Source organism: Diplotaxodon limnothrissa, linkage group LG11, assembly GCF_057381915.1.
Source record: "Diplotaxodon limnothrissa isolate DT_005_m linkage group LG11, D_limnothrissa_male_GT1.1, whole genome shotgun sequence".
In the NCBI taxonomy this organism is placed as follows: Eukaryota; Metazoa; Chordata; class Actinopteri; order Cichliformes; family Cichlidae; genus Diplotaxodon; species Diplotaxodon limnothrissa.
The window spans coordinates 27,578,452-27,595,457 of NC_140606.1; the positions used below are offsets into that span (position 1 = coordinate 27,578,452).

Here is a 17,006-nt window from a genome sequence, read left to right on the forward strand (position 1 = left end):
CAATAACGAAGACAACACAGTCACCAACAGCATAGCATCCTCTGGAAGATGAAGCCTGGGCGTTATCTACATGAGTTTACATACATTGACATAATCTGTTATCATGAATGTGTGTATGCTACACACAGAAAAGAGAAGATAACATCAGGGGTCAACTTTAAACTCCACATCTTAAAACTTAAATCATCTTAGAAGCACAGCCGTTCATTGTGAGACATTCTGCTAGAATGCAAAATCGCCAAAAAACAGACTCAGTCCAAGTCTAACAAACAACAGGACAGGACAAAACACTGTTAAAAAAATACACATACATGGACATTCTCACTGAATATCATACCAGTTTTGTCTCTGTTGATTCCATTTTAATCCTGAATACCCTGATTAAACCATTAGTAAAATACCAGTCAGAGAACAGTTAATGGATAGATCAAGAGTTCAAACAATATAATACTTTGGAGACATTTCAATAAAAAAAAAAAAAAAAAAAAAAAAGGTCACACGTCTCCATTTCAAAACATTTAGAGGAAACATTTATAACAATGATAAAGAATGGCTTGAAAATTACACAATTCCTGCTTGTTAATTATTGCTGTGTGATTTTTTTATTTAATATTTCTCTTATAAAATACGTACAAAAGCCTGTAATTAAAGGGTAATCAGGGTAGCAGAAAGAAGCAAATTAAGCAAGGCAGAAACCCAATAAGCTTGAGTTGATTATGATACTGTATGCATCCATTTTACAAACATTAACACATGTATATTGTATTTATGTCTATGTATGCAACAAAAAATAGATTGTTTACATTTCAAATGGACACCTTATAGGAAAAGAAAATGTATATAAGTCATTTTAAGGTGTGTTGAAGTACATCACAAAAAAAAAATGCTTGCATGTTTCACAAAAAGGGGGAAAACAAATGAATTCACAGGGGAGGCCACCTTTGTACATGGAAAACTACTTGATAAAAATCTGTGCTATGGACAGTTCAGTCATGCAGAGACATGCTGTGGATAGGAAACAGAGTGTGGTTAGCGTGCAACAGCTGAGAATTGAGAAAGAAAGGAGAAAAAAAAAGGGAAAAAAAATTAATAAAATCACCAAAGCTGTATATCCCTGCAATTTCCCAAGAGTTTAAATCAGTGACTGGAGTGATTAGTCTACATGCCAAAGGCTAAAACAGCAAAACACACTCTTAAAAAATGCCTGAGAAAAACATGAATATATTAGAATAAAAGGCCTTTGTGTGCAAGTGTGTGCTTACTTCCGTTTTCATTTCCATTTACCAGAGTTAGGAGGGTGTTTTGTGCAGTCTATTCAAGTGTGGTTGTGGGATTGTGCGTTTTTATATTTATATATATATTTTTTATATATATATATATATATATATATATATATGAACATATATACTGTATATCACATATCTACAACATGGGTTGTTGAGCTTTGGGCAGTGCTAGCTAGAAAATTCTCTTACAATGGCGGTATATTGTTAAAATAATCTTTTAGTCAGTAGCAAATTCTTGATTTTTCTCCCATTCCCCTGCATTCAACTTTATCCCTCCATCCTTAACTGTCTTGTAGCTGTGCAGTTGAAGCCATGCAAAGAAGGGGAAGAGCAGAAAGAACAGACGAGGAGAAGAGCTAAATATAAGAAACCGTGATTTAGGCAAGACGACAGAAGTATTTCCAGGTCACTCGTTAAATGGCGTGTACATAGGAATCTCAAAGTCCTCGTTGCTGAAGTTGGCAGGCTGGTCCAACATAGACAACACATCCTGAGTCAAATAAAAGAAACAGATTTATTTAATGTGACATAGAATAGAAAAGTAAAACAACATCTAAAACTGAATGAGCTTGTGTCACTCACAGGAAAGATGTCTTGCTGGTTGCCCTGCTCTGAATTACTCTGTGAATGCTGCTGGCCTTGCCACTGGGGCCACACTGCCTCTGCTGCTCGAGGAGGGAACTGTGCCCCAGACTGAGAGCCATCTGGGACAGGAGTGCAGAAGAGATTGAGACTACAGACCAGTACAACTAAAGACAAAGAAGAAGACGAAAAAAAGAAGAAGAAAAAACCCCACACACAATATACACACAACCTACCAAAACCGTTGTTGTTGAGGCTTGCACGAGCATTCATTTGCGAGTAGTTTGTGCCGCTGGTGGCGGTGGGAGCAGCACCTGTAGGCATGGGAGCAGCACCTGTTGGCATCTGGCCAAAAGTGTTGGTAGGGCCGCCTACAAACCCTCCCATGGGAGTAAATTGTGGCGACATGGTCTTTGCCGCCTGGGGAGCCACCTGCTGGGTAGAAAAGTAACAGAGATTTCTTAATTTACTAGCCCTTAGGTAGTATGATGTGATCAATAACCAAGCAGGCATGTAAACATATTCCTTATAGTGTCTTTTTTTGTGAATATAAAATGACTAAAAATGCCATCAAACACAATCACACAATTTGGTTATACTAGTTTACCTGGTTATTAAATTGCGGTCTGGCTGCAGGTCCAGCCCCAGGCCACCCGCCTGTTGGGCCTCCATGGAGGGGGCTTGTCGTACTGGATTGGTTAACTTGCTGTGGGGCTACGTTCTGACGAGAAATCTGAGCCAAGATCTGTCCTGCTGAGGCTGAGTGGGTGGGCTGCGGTATCTGTGGATTCATATTGACTGGTCTATGGAGAAAAGTGACAACATGCATAGGGATAAAATCAGATCAGAGCCCAACATTCTGTCATAATCTCTGTGGAGACAGGTTTCAGATGTGTAAGTGTTTTGGTGGCATTGTCTCGCCAATATTGTGATGGAAATACATTTGATGGACAATAATTCCTGACAACATCACTGCATGTCAACATTTCACTGCTTCATTTCCACTTTTTGCCAGTGTTGGATTTGGCAAACAATTTTTTTAAAAGCTTCTAAAAGGGAAAGAAAACGTATTTGCTGAGAGTCTGCAAAGGTTAGTGGCAAACATTATAAGAAGGCGTGCTAACCACAGAGGTTGCTGTTAAGGCTCTTTTCCACTAGCACCTGCTTGGCTCGATATAATTCCAATTGATTTTTAGGATTTTTTTTCCATTAGGGGGTAGTATCCGGTACCAGGTATGATGCCATTGGATGGGGCATGAGAGTGGAACAAGAATAAAACTGGGCATTTAAAAAAACAAAAAACAAAACAACCAGCAGCGAGGGACATGGCCACACATGCTTTTTGGCTCTCTTCTTTTACCCGGAGACTGACAAAAAGCCACAGACCGAGCAGCATTTATACCATTGCCTCCATGCCGTCCATTGTTGTGTTGCGTCTCATATGAATGACATGACAGGACTTTCAGGTTCCCTTGCTATAACAACCACAATTGTAATGTGGTACTCAACTGTATTGGAAAACGACTAAAACGGAGAAGAGAAGAGTCGAGTAGGTGCAAAGGGAAAAGACGCATTAGTGACATCTTCTTGTATCTACTGCCGGTCATAAGCATTCCTTTTACTGTTTATGACACTCCCAACTCTCGGGAATACAATGAGTGATAACGGAGTTGCACTAAAGGTAATTTTGCTAATTTGATGATGGGATGAAACTAAAAATGTTAGAAAAGCTTTTAATGGTATTCCATCATCTGACTTTCTGATTGTAGTTCAGTTCGGTCTTGCTGTTGCAGGTGCTGTATTCGTGCTGACCCGCTTCTAAGGCCATATATACACACAGTACTTTGTTAGGACATGATATACAAGTTATCTTTTATGTTATGATTGATTCAATGTGATTGGAAATCTACTAAATAAGACATGACAAACATTTACAACAACAACAACAACAACAACAAAAAAGTATAGCAAATTTTAAAGTCAGGAGAACAGGGAGTATAGCTACTTCAGTCTGTGCTTTGAAGAGCAGATTTTGAAGGGACCTATAATCTTTGCCAGGCATCTTCTGCATCAACTTAAAGCTTTTATTACCCGATTTCCAGACACAGTGGAAGATTTACAACTTAGTAACTGGGAGTTTTTCTCCTTGCCTCCAGTTGGTAGATAATAAACATTTCTAAATTTTTACTACAGTAAGGTTCACAGCATTAACTTTACATCATCCCAAGGTGATAATAAAACCTAATTTAGTCCTATATCAACTAAACGAAGCTACAAAAGTGCTTGTTTATGGGGGAAATAGCTATGCACTTCTAAGTAACTGAAATTAAATGTCTAAGAGTAAATATATTCACAAGCAACAGCACACAAACACTGAGCAGCCCTCACAATGACTAAGGTACACATACGGACACAGAACACTTGCTACCTGTATGCATCGCTGGAACGACCAGCAGCAAAGTTGTTGTTTGGGGCGTAGATCTGGGTGGATGGAGTAGGGGTGGAGGAAGGAAGGCCTTTGGTCTGATCTTGCCCTTGGAAAAGCGAAGGGTAGAGTTCTGGTTTCTCAATGCTCTTGCTGTGGTCCGGCCCTGCTGCAGTGACTGGCTGCATCTGAAGCCAACCCAAAAAAAAGAAAAAAAGGCGTGAGTCTAGAGTTACACTAAAGAAGAGCAGGCTCAAAACATAAACTGTAAACATTCTGGTGATCAATAATGAAAATAACTGATGCCTGCAGTGCTGGGCAAGTTAAAGGTCTGGTTTGTAACAGACCAGCCTCTGTTCACAGTAGCATGAGGACAACAAAAAACATTAAGGACATTAAAACTAGCAAAAATGTCCCACACAATACAAACGGTATCAGTAAAACCAACTAAAATGTTATGACTGAACTGTTTTTCTTTTATATGTTCATATGTTGTTAATCTACACATGTTCAGTAAGTGAGGTGAACGACTGGCCCGTGCTGCAAGTCTGCAAGTCTGTAAAACTGCACACTGAGGGTGATGTAAAAACTGCTGCTGCCAACACAAAAACAGCTGCTTGTGAACGTGGACCATCTAATAAACATTTGTGTGTACCACTGTCGGTTGTGAATACTCTGTTGCCCTAGTAACCGCTACTGGCAGCTTTCCATGGCAGTTACAGTTTAACTGACGCCACTGCTTCCACCATTTGGTCAGATCTAAGAATAAGCAAATATTGACATGTTCTCGCTGCTCCCTGTGGATACTTTACTTCTAATTGCAATTGTGCATCTGCTGCGCCATTTTTCTATCCTGCAGTCAGTTTAGCTTTCACAGCTTTGGCACTAAATTGACTGAAAAGCCTAAAAGTTATGAGGGACCCAGAGTTGGAATCCAGTTTATTGCTAATAGTTGCTTTACTTTACCACCATTGGCTATCTTGCTTGTAGTTCACCTTATTTCTGATTCATAAATTGTGTTATGTTTTACCTATTGCCGTTTTCATAACCAAAGATTAAGAGGTTACATGATAACTAAATTAATTCCTTTTAGTTGTGAGTTTGAATGAAAACTGATCTAATGTATAAACAGAGGTATGAATTGCTAATGAAAAAATAAGGAAACTGCACTGTAAAGAGCAGCAAACTTCCTCATATCTCACATGTCAATTAGACAACACTCCCTGGTTTAGAAATGGCTTAGAAAAAAAAAGAAAAAGTGCAAAGCTTTTGTTTGGCGTATACAGAAAATCCAGCGCTTTTTGGGTGATTTCTGCCACTGGTGTTTTATGATGTAGCCCATCTAATAAGAATGTCCCGAGGTTTACTATCAATGCAATTCTTAATGGTTTCTGTGATCAATTATTTCCACTTGTCAGACACTGAAAATACGCACAAACTTACTGAGACATATAGAAACTACACGCTCATCACCACATGCTGATGTGCTGCTTATATAGGTGGCTAGCTGATGATGGCTGTCGTAAGTCCAAGAACAGCACAAGCAAATATAAACACTTAAAAGACTAATCGTAAATATGGGATAAATAAATATTTTCTTTATCGGAAAAATATATTAGATGTAGCAGACTAAATGCTGTGCCTCTCTTCAAACTCACTCCTACATGCTGCAGGTATCACAGCTAGAATGGCAAACTTTACAAGAAAACCTTCCAAATTTACAGATATAGCAGGTGATCTGCCTACAGACAGCTTTGACGTTTGCTTATTATTGAGTCAGTTGTGCTCTTGTTTTGAAAACCAGATGGCAGTGGATGGAAGCAGCTGCAAAACATTTTCTTATCACACCGTTGGTTAGATGAAGGAATTTGACTTTTACTTTAATGTCACGTTCCACATATAGTTTCACAGGTGAAATTGTTGATGCGGTTTTCACCAATCAACTTGTCCAGCTATGTTTTGCTGGACTATCTATGGCACTGTCCTGCTCACTGCTGTCTTTTTGCAACTAGGAGGTTAAAGCTCAAGATAAATGCAAACAAACATCCTTGTAGCTTCTCAAAAAACAACAACAACAAAGAATGCAGCACAAAACTGTGCTCAGACCTACACCATTTCATTTGAGAAGTTGATATTCTCCCACTGCCCTCAATATTTTCTCTGTAACATATCTGCACAATTCACATGAGTCATGATTAAAAAAAAATTTCTGCTGAAAATGACTAAGTGCTACAGCAGAAAGCACTGCAGTTGACTCAAGCAAGAATAGCAGGCAGTTGTAAGGAAGTTGTGATGATTCTACCAACATCCGGATGTGCTTTCCTGGAAAGCAAACAATCTACATCCTGCCACTGTTTCTATAAAAAGAAACTCAAAAGAAACAGGAAATGTGTATGCTTCAGTCAAGTGGTACAGTCGTGTTCCCTGACCTGTGGGTGGGTCATTGATCCTGGTTCATATGGACCATCTCGTCCTTCCAGGTCAGCCTGCTGTTGTTGTAGCTGTCTGAAAAAGTAGAAGAGAGGGTTTGTTATTTGAAGTTGGCCTAATATACCATAACTTCCACAAACCCATGCTCTTAACTGTTGCATTAGAAATCCCAAACTAGCACTCAGCCCACCACCGTCAACCACCGTCCACCGTGGGAACACAAAAGGTGTCAGGAGAAGAATGTGAGAGTACATACAGCTAACATGCCACACCACCTATGCCAAAAGCTCACCTCTTTAAAGTATATTTAATACTCAGAATAATAAAATAAGACATGCTCCATTTTACCACTTCTATTCCATTACTACAGAAATGAAGAAAGGAAGAATCACCCAGAGTGGGAAAAACACAAAAAAAACAAAAACAGAAGAACTATAGTTTGCTAGAAACAGCAGAAGTCTCCCATGAAGAAGCAGCCCCTGTTCTCCCAAGCAGGGAGAGGATAGGGAGGTCAGGTCTGGTCTCACCTGGTGGCCATCTGGCCCGGACTAAGCACTACAGGAGGACCACTTGGGCTGCTCTGACCCAGGGAAGGGGGCATCGAAGCCCCAGGGGAGGAGATGGGAGTGAGGGGGTCCTGAGCTGAGTTTCTACTGCCCCACAATCATTGGTGGGTGCAGAGGAGAAGTATTGGGAGAGAGTGATGAGTCTGTGGTTTATTAAAAGCGGCTGTGGTAGTTGTGGATGTAAGAGGAACTGTAAGCATTCACACAGAGGAATGTCTCACAGACACGGTGAAAAACATCAATGCTTTCGTTCTTTGCTGGATCTGATTGTGTAATCATGTCTGCTTGACTCACTTGACATTGACATTGGTGCAGATGATGTACTCGATCTCCTCCGAGAACGGGTTCTGGAAAGTGAAGGAGCTGGTTCGCATCCAGATAAATTCTCTCGACTTGGTGCGAAATCGAAACATCACTGACAGAACCTGACCCTTCAGCTTAACCACCTGTGGACACACACATCCAACAAGCCAAACATTCATACTGTGGTGTTTTCATAAGCAATGAGCGGAGGATTGCATGCACACACAGAAACTGAGTGACTGGAAGATATCGGGTTACAAAGGTAATGGGACAACAGTGTCTACTGCTGAATCTGGTGTTGCAGAAAGAACATTTTCTCTTGCAGCAAATACAATCAGACAAGTGCTCTTCAGTGGAAAATGGACAGTTTATACTTGTATGGTCAGTTTCAGTTTTAGTCTGACTTTGCACCATTAACTTTGAATGTTCTGAGATCTTATCTTCCATTTTTGCTACATTGCTCTTGCAGCAATGCTTTCCCCCATTTTGAGCCTCTGTCATCCACACACAGACATGTAAATTAAAATTTATGTAGTTAAGGAAATAAATTACCAAAACGCAAATAAACTTTCAAGAGAAATCTCTCTCAAACATCATCCAGGTTAAATAACCTGTGTTTCTCATATACAACAAAAGAAAACAAGGATCCAACTATTTAAAGTTAACATCCAAGTGGTTTTGGACAGGGCTAAAAGTTCTATGAAGTTTTCTGTTGCTCAAGATCATGCTGATAGCAGTTCATTTATACTATAAGATACTTTTATTAGCCTCATTAGTGACTTTTGATTTGTACAGTTTTACGCCGGATTGCTTTCCTGATGTAAACCCAAAGGTATCTGTGTCTCCAGCTGGAATTAAACCAGCAACCTTTTGCTTGCCAAGCAAATATCTAAACCAGTATGCAACAGAACCGTAGCCATTTATTCACACCACAAATCTGAAAATAAACAACATTATCAAACCATTTGGCATTACAAAGAATTATTGTTAAGCTATTCCTCAGCCTCATGTAGACATTCATCATGTCCACTTCCATGATGAAAGTCCAGGTGCAGCTTTTCTTTATGTGGTTAAAAAAGTTTTGTTTTTTTTACTTAACTACAAACTGTATTAGCGTGACTAAACACAGCTGAAAGCCTCAGACTGCAGCTCTTTTTCTTTCTCGCTAAGGAGCTGTCATCAGATCCATTGAAATTACGACACTTTTAATGGCAAGCCAAACGTGAAGTGTGTGTGTGCATGTGTGCGTGTGTGTGTGTGTGTGTGCGAGAGAGAGAGAGGGAGAGAGCAGGTGAAAGTAGGGAAAGGGAAAAAACAAGCAGTGACAACAGAATTCAGCAAATGAATGACTGACACTGCACTGAAGATGGCAACCACGTAGCAGCCACTGGTAGCTGAAGGGAAAAAAAATATGTATTCCTTGACTGGTTGACAAGTGATTGCTTGTTACAGCTTGAGTGAAATTGGTTGTAAAGAGGTATACATCATTGCACGGACAACCTCCTTGCAATTATTTTGGTCACCAGCAGGCTGCAATAGCTAGACTAATAGTGGTGTGCATGGAAAACACCAAGATGTTTGCAAACACTGTGGTGGCAAAACTGTCCTCCATGCAAACTAGGGGCAACCACGACAATCTGCTAGTGACAAAGCAATTACAGCCAGGTTCTTGGTGTAACACCCTTTTTCACCCATCTAACATAATATGATTCCCAATCTCCTTCTCAAAGTCAGGAGTACAGTTTATAAATCTAACAGTGATACCCCATTGAGCTGGTATTCTGTATGAGCAGACACCCAAAGGCAAAGTGTGTTTCATATTTGAATTGGAAAATGGTGGATCAATGCAACCACAAATATATTAATAGAGTTTTTAATTCACCTGTTGAAAGCTGTCTCTTAGTAAGCCCTGGTCTTCAGGGTGGGCGAAGTCTAGGATACTCTTCCCCAATAAATCCTGCAACAAAAGAAAATGTGGTTACTCTACAGGACATGAAAACTAACTTCTGATAAAGACTTTCAGAGGAAATGCAATGCAACCCTGGCACTTTAGCCAGCTATGTTCACCTGGGGTTGATATCCGATAGCGGGCAAGCAGCGATGATCTACAAAAGTGAACATGCCCTGACAGTTGTGTCGGGAGATGAACTCCACAGGAACACTGATACTGTTCACATCTGTGTCACCAGGACAACAAGTAACCTGCAGAAGAGTCAAAAATAAAAGGCAATAAAAACCCAGACACAAAAACTTAGATAATGTCAAAGTTGCAATGAGCATGAGTAAGATTAGATTTTTTACATTTTCAGTTTCAGATCAGTTTTTGTTCTAGCAAGAACAGAACAAAACGCAGAAGTTCTTAATTATATCAGTGTTTCACAATGACTTCAACTAACTAGTGCAAAATCACCTTCAGATAACACACTAATAAAAAAATAAAATGCAGCTTTTTCCACCTCATAAATCTATCTTCCACCACTCGCACAGTTAATTTTATTTATGTTCTGATGATTTGAGGATCAAAGGTTACTGCACTTTGATATCAACGAAACATTTGCCCGTTTACTTGACCTCACAGCAAAAGACATGGGACCACAAGACATCCACTGTACCTGCAATCTCCCAATAGCAACTAGACAGTAGCGACTCCCCTGAGTATTGTCTGCTTCATCATCTGTTAATGATACTCCTGAAAGACAAAAGACAAAATATAAAGGATTAAAGTTTTTTTTTTCCAATCTAGCTCTGTGCTTTTAAGCATTGTAAAGAGGTCTTCTGCATATAAGTAAGCAAATATAACAGATGCTCATGTATCTAAAGACTGAGAAGGACTAGTTTTACCTGCAGGGGGCCAGGACTTGATGTATCCTGTGCAGTGCACCACTACATACTGTGGTTCCCCTTCCTTGGCTGCACCCAAACCATTTCTTAGGTTGAAGAAGTAAAGACAATGAAAATATGAATTTACAGCTGGTATATGTTAGGTATGCTTGTTCTCTGCACAGTAAGTTCAATAAGATTGTAAAAGAAGATCTTTTTGTTTTTGGTCACCTGTTTCTGTTCCTAAGAAACTGCAGTCTGTTCATTGACATTGGTTCCACTGGACACGTGCCACACCTGCAAACACAAACAGTCCAACACACCACATGAAACTGTGCATTCTGCTACACATTTCAATACAATCATAAACTATATTATTAACTGTTAATCACCTCATTCTGCAGATGAATGATCGACGAGCTCCCATACTCATCCTCGCTGATGACTGCTGACTTTCCTTCTTCACTGTTCCTGTCTTTAAGTCCAACATCCTCCCTTTTGAGGACAAAGACAACACTGAACTGTGCTCACAAAATGAAACACACATGTTCCCTCATGACTGTGAAACTGCTCCTAGAATGTGTTTATACCTGTGTTGTTATTCTCTGCAGTGGAGAGCTGCTCCTGAAGCTTGTCTTTGTCGTCTGGGTGGAGCTGATCATACAGGGAGGATCCAAGCCAGTCAGACTGTGACTGGTTGAGGATCGGGGTCAGGGAGTCAGAGACATAAACAATGCGCCCCGTCTCGCATGACACCACAAACAGGAAGCCATCAGCAGCCTCCAGAATAAGATGCTTAAGCTCCTACAGACAGACAGTGAGCAGTGAAGGTCAAAGATCAGTTGTGGAGGTATCAATCTAAAGTATTTGTAAAAATGCAGAAAAGTGTTAGAAGTGTAAACATTTCTATGGGAAGAGTATATAGAAACATTGGCTACCTGGCTATTGGCTTGGTAGAGTAGAAATCTGATGGTTTCATTTACGCATTTACAGCCAATAAGTTTAAAAATAAGAAAACATAAGGCAAGAGAAACTGTTGAGCAGAAATCTAGTGGATGAGGTTAAACAATGTTCATACTACCACTATATACGCATTTTAAAGCCATCAGAAACTATCAAACCATGATTGGCTTGCACTTCTGTTTTACTTTTTGTTGCTTGAAAAATACTGAAAAATCTTGACTTGTGTCACATTCAGGTGAAAAATTACTGCTGCTGGATATGAGCCCTGCAACCAGAACACAGCTGCCTAACCCCTGGAGCGTTTGTCCCTCAGATAATATCAGCCATTTGTTTCACGTGTATATATCTTAGTCTTTCATCTTGTCACCCCATTGTTGTATTCCAAACCTTTGATGTTTCTGTCTCTGTTTAACCTTTACATGTAAATCTTAAACCCCACTGATTGTTGTGTCTTCCTATCCCCTTGCATATCAGTATTAATGCCATGCTTTTTCAGTGGTTCAGGGTCAGATTTCTAGTCCCACTCTCCGGGTTGGTAAGCCCACCAAATTCAGAAAACTTAAATAAAACACCACACAACTCTTGAAATCATTTCTTCAACTATAATGATATCAGCAATATTTAAACATCTAGTCATCTAATTGTGCACATCCCTAGTTTCATCACTTGCATGCATTTCAGATGTGAACTTTCATATTTCTAATTCACCTTTGATGAGATGACATAATGCACTGCAAAACAGTATTGTGAGTCTGTTGGTTTGCTTGCAGCGCAGAGGTGACAAAAGTTTTACTTTTCAACCGACAGCCAATCAAATCCGATTCTACCACTGACAGCAGTGTGGAAGCTGATGCAGCATGCAACTAAGCTTTACAATGTAACAGATACATACACAACACACACAAGTTCTGCATAATATACAAGTGTACACGGCTCACTTGAACACAAGGCATATTAATAGTTGGGTTTTTGAACAATTAACAAATTAAACAAGTGTCTAAATGAACGATGGTTAAAATAAAAATGAACATAACCTTTGATATTACTAATTTAAACTTTACCGACTACCTAATAAGGAAAGTTACTGAAAGTAAAAGCTAACCAACAGCCACAACGTGAGAAAACAAGCATGTTTAAAAAGGTGTTACTTTCAGTATCCTTTACTTCTATTGATTTCAGTGTTACACAGTGTGAGGTTAACTGTGACTGTGAAACCTTTATATTAACAACTCTTACATAAGTAATACTGTCACATAGTCACAGGTATTGCCTTCCCTGAATAGTAAGGGTTTTTTAAATTTTAGCAGGCATTTCAAATCTGAACTTCCTTCCGTTTCTCATACCTGGTCGGTGAGAAATGAAGGTTTGTACGACCCATCTGCATTGGTATTGCCGCTTCCTCTAAGTGACTTCATATGAGAAACTGCCATTCGCAGGATGGTTAGTTTGTCTGGTTTCCGCGCTAGTGCACTGCAGGTGGGTACCATGTCAGATAATTCTGTGATGTAAGCAGTCATCTTATTACGCCTCCGCCTTTCAATCTCACTGTGGTTCTCCCTGGAGTGAGGAAATGAATGAGACAGAGGTGGAGAGGAGGGATCGAGATGGGGGAAACAGATGGGCGGGTGGACAACGAGTATAGTTTAGAGTTTATGTCGCAATGTAAAGATGCCAATCAGGAAGAAGAAGTGGGAGTGCAAGAAGGTGAGACGTGTAATGAACGTATCAAACAATAATGTGAAGTCAATGATCTAAAAAGAAATTTAAAAAATGAACGTGAGAAAGCAAAAGAGTTTGGTCTTTCAAGGCCAGTTTGTGTGATAAAAGAGAGCAAGTGCCGAAAGAGAAAGACCCTTCAGTTAACCTGAGAAGGGAGAGGGGGACAAAACAGACAGAAAGGATAGTTGCTGAAGAGGAAGGGGTTATTGGAGTGAAAAAAATCCTTAACTTGCACAGTGTAGCAGTTAGTGACACATAAAATAGTGGTGGGTTGAAAGGGGAAACCAGCCTCTTTGGGAAAATAAGCAAAACATTCTGAAGGCACCAAAACAGACGCAAAGCAGCAAAATATACGGGTAATTTTGTGCTGTTGAAACAATAATGCGCTGGTATCCCAGCAGGATAGGAAAGTATTTGATCACTGCATTCAATATCAATATGAATACAAGCAGGAGAGGGAGCCTTCCACAGTGGTACAGGCCATACCTGGCTAGTTTTTCCTTATCTGCAAAACTCTGATCGTCTTCCAAAAACCTGGAAATGAAACCAACCCACTAAAAAAAAAACAGGCCCAAAGTCACTACCGAAACGAAAAAAGTGCAAGATGACCTCTCCCCTCAAAAAAAAAACAAAAAAAACCTGAAGTGGGGAGACAGGCATAGGGGTTGCTCCTGCATCTATATTAATGTTCTGCTATATTCCCTTGCTATATGTCCATTCCTCTAAATTCATCCTCCTACCTGGCAAAGCGCTCTTTATCATTGCTGGAGCCTCCTGTGTCATCATCAAACCTGAAGAGAAAGAAGAGAACCAGATTGATTTTTACTATAATGCAGCCAGTTTAAACCCTCGATGCCCAGCTTAACTCACACAAACATACCTGCTTATCTTGTCTCCATCAACATCATCAAAGTCTGGCCTGTGAGAGAGGAGAAACAAGACAATCTGACACAGTTTCACACATTTTTTTCCCACCAGAATTTTCAACCACGACGATCAGAAACAAAAGTCAGCCAGTCAGCAAATGTGCATAGCACAATATGGATACATCAGCACAAAAATTAACAGTATCTCTCTCACACCCACACACACACTTACGCAGCTCGTCTTTTGTTGCTCCCTTTTGGTACAACAGCCCCACCACTTGTTTGGGTCCCACTGGCCCCCATACCCAGATCTGGGTCTTGTAACTCTATTAATAACACAGGGCAACACAGAGGCGCAATAAACAAGATGACAAGTGATTTCCTATTATGCCTGAAGCACTGAAAAACAAACTCAACCACCGCCAGGAGCCTGTAATCGGAGCTCAAAATAACATCAGCGTACATGTGTCTGATTTCAAGGCCACATTATAGAAAATTAACCTCATCTGCTCTTGGTTCGTGTTCGTTACGATTCGGGGCTAACCTCAAAGCTACACGTAGCATACAGATACAATCTTGTGCACAGAATTGTCTAAAAACGAAACATTTGAACAGCGTCAGCCTATTGCAACTTGACAGTTTGCTCAACTCAGATTTGGCTTTTCAGCCTAACTCTTTTAGTGGTGCAAAATATGAAAGGAGAGCCACAATAACCGTTAATGTGCGCTAGTTAGCATGTTTGTGCAATAACAAGTCTAGCCATGCTACGGAGCTAAGTTAGCCGACGCTGTCACGCTATCATTGGGAAAGTGTTAGCTTAAAGCTCCGCTCAAGAAATCCCTCATAACTGGTTAACAGCTGCAGTGTGGGGTGTGACTACAACGTCCCTGTGGCTTAAAGTTGACCTTACCTGCATTTGAAGAAGACATCTCCGCGTGGAATAACATAAACAAAAACTTCAGCTTCACCCGAAAAAAAAAAAAAAAAATCCTCAACTACCCCGGCCCTCCCCCTTGCCTGTTCGCTAGGTAGCTAAATGGGTAGCTAGTATCTTGCTGATTTCCTCACTTTCTCGCCCTTTTTCCTTTTGCGTTTATGCAGGCCCTCAAACCATGACTAACACTAGTCCGGGTGACTCAGATAATTTTAATCATAAAAAAATAACAGGTTCACCTCCTCAGTGCCTGTCTCCCTGTTTTCACTCCGTTTAAACCCCCCGTCAACTTAAGATGGCGTTTTTCTCGCTAGCAGGGCTAAAGCTACCGTGTAAACGACACCAATGACGTCACTACCTCAAACCCTGCTGGCAGCAGAGGGAACTGCAGCTCCACCGCTTTCCAGACAGAGGTGCATGATGCAAATGTGACGGGGTTTTGATGCATAACCAGTTCGACTGAAACTTGTGGTTCACACTAACGCCTACAATATTTTAACTGCACGGCTGTGAATAGGAATCATCTCTCCTGCTCCTCAAGGTGGCAAATTTTACAACTCGAAGGACGTGGAATAGTCCAGAAATGCTTAGATCAAAGAATTAAACGGCGATTTAATAAATTTTGTGTTTATACCCTGCTACCTGTTTCTAAATGTTGGATTGTTTGTTTAGTGCTTCAACTTGTCCTTCTTTTTGCTTCCTTAAGGGGGGTCACCACAGAAGATGATCTGCCTCCCTCTCACCTTTTTCCAGGTATACTCTGTCTTACCAGACATCTTCATCTCCTCCATCACTACATCCACGAATCTTCTCCATAGTCTTCCTCTTTTTCTCAGCCTTTCTTAACCTGAGCAGTCCCTTTGGTACTACTGTTTTATGTGTGACACAATAATGTAAAATATGGATACATTGCTAATCAAATGAAAGTTGATTAGTTATAGTTATACATAAGCTCCAATACCCCACAATTAAAACCATCCATTGCACATAAAGTTTTATACATGCAGTGGATACAACTACTTTATTCATTAGCAAAGTCACAGTGCTCAACAATGCACAGTAAAAAATGTCTCAATTTCTTAATATTAAACTGCATAAACCCTTGAGGATGTCATTATGAGGTGACAGCGCCACCTAGTGCACGACTTTATCACCCATTTTATTATATCATTTTAGTTTGTACAGTGTTTGCACTGCAAAAACAGAACATTTCTGCAAATAATCAGAAAATGCAAGCTTTTAAATTATAGGACAAAGTTCAGGTAGTTCAGTTAGCTGATGGTGCATTTTCTTTAAATGTTTACATCTTTGGGCAAATTGGTCACAGAGCAGTGGTGGATTTCTTCGATTTTCTAAACGCAGCACTTATTTTTAATGTGTAAAAGTGAGTCTATTGCACTAACTTTTTTTTTTTTTTTTTTTTACCTCAGGGACTAACTGTAGTAGCTTTATTATGCTCAAAGCTTTTTCTTGTGTGTGTAAATATAGATTATTAGGTGAAAGTTTGACTGGTCCAGCCCACTTAAAATGAATTTATATTGTCCACGATGTAATTAAAAATGAGTGTGACCCCCTTGTATATATAATATACTCTTATTATAAAAGGACTGATTTACTTAGGATTAGCCGTGATGAATGCGAAAATAACCACAAATTCAACTTGGTTTCATTGTGATTCATGATCTTTGATTTTACCATTAATAACAATACTTAGGCATCATTAAACAAAAAAACAGACAAAAAAATAATAATAACACTGTAATTAGGACACAGCTGTTTCTTCTGTATCACTGGGGAAGAGAGGCTGCTGGTTGGTTGGGGGTTAGTTAAAAAGAACGTGGTAGTGGAATGAGGGTGAGTTTGAAAGGAAGGCATTTTATAAAGAAGAGAAGACGTGAGAGCATGTAGCAGGTTGGATCTATGATGTGAGGTGGAAACAGGAAAGAAAAGGAGAGGGCATGAAGACAAGGAGAGCTTCCCATACATTACAGATAAGGCACTTGACATACAAAGCTTTAGAGCAACAAAACTCTGTAACACTCATTTCATGATTTCATCTAAAAACTAAAACAAAATAAAAGTTTCAAAGAACATACCTGTAAACACATTTAA

At 39.8% G+C, this 17,006-nt stretch overlaps 1 protein-coding gene across 4 annotated transcripts; it reads right to left on the reverse strand.

Moving 5' to 3' along the window:
* Window positions 1–1,635: 1,635 nt before the first annotated feature.
* arnt (aryl hydrocarbon receptor nuclear translocator) lies at window positions 1,636–15,164 on the reverse strand. 4 transcript variants are annotated; one of them, XM_085366508.1, is made up of 20 exons: window positions 14,871–14,921; window positions 14,193–14,286; window positions 13,975–14,013; window positions 13,835–13,885; window positions 12,719–12,932; window positions 11,003–11,216; window positions 10,805–10,907; window positions 10,644–10,709; window positions 10,434–10,519; window positions 10,205–10,281; window positions 9,660–9,794; window positions 9,475–9,549; window positions 7,584–7,735; window positions 7,251–7,376; window positions 6,723–6,798; window positions 4,297–4,481; window positions 2,476–2,671; window positions 2,105–2,300; window positions 1,869–1,990; window positions 1,636–1,776 (listed from the first exon to the last, which is right to left on the reverse strand). In XM_085366508.1, the coding sequence occupies exons 1-20, from the start codon at window positions 14,905–14,907 to the stop codon at window positions 1,693–1,695; spliced, it is 2,328 nt and encodes a 775-aa protein (XP_085222634.1). In that variant the 5' UTR covers window positions 14,908–14,921; the 3' UTR covers window positions 1,636–1,692. The 4 variants fall into 4 exon arrangements, with proteins under 4 accessions (XP_085222634.1, XP_085222633.1, XP_085222632.1 ...); XM_085366507.1 differs by lacking the exons at window positions 7,251–7,376; window positions 14,871–14,921 and adding an exon at window positions 15,134–15,164 and having other exon boundaries at window positions 2,105–2,303; XM_085366506.1 differs by lacking the exon at window positions 7,251–7,376.
* Between the last annotated feature and the right edge of the window lie 1,842 nt (window positions 15,165–17,006).

Excerpts from the sequence above, each read along its gene's own strand:
- arnt (XM_085366508.1), bottom strand. The coding sequence starts at position 14,907 with ATGTTATTCCACGCGGAGATGTCTTCTTCAAATGCAG. Across the intron at positions 14,014-14,192 it reads AGCAACAAAAGACGAGCTGC|GCCAGACTTTGATGATGTTG; the intron begins GTAAGTGTGTGT and ends CCTCTCTCACAG. Across the intron at positions 9,795-10,204 it reads TTGCTATTGGGAGATTGCAG|GTTACTTGTTGTCCTGGTGA; the intron begins GTACAGTGGATG and ends ACTCTTCTGCAG.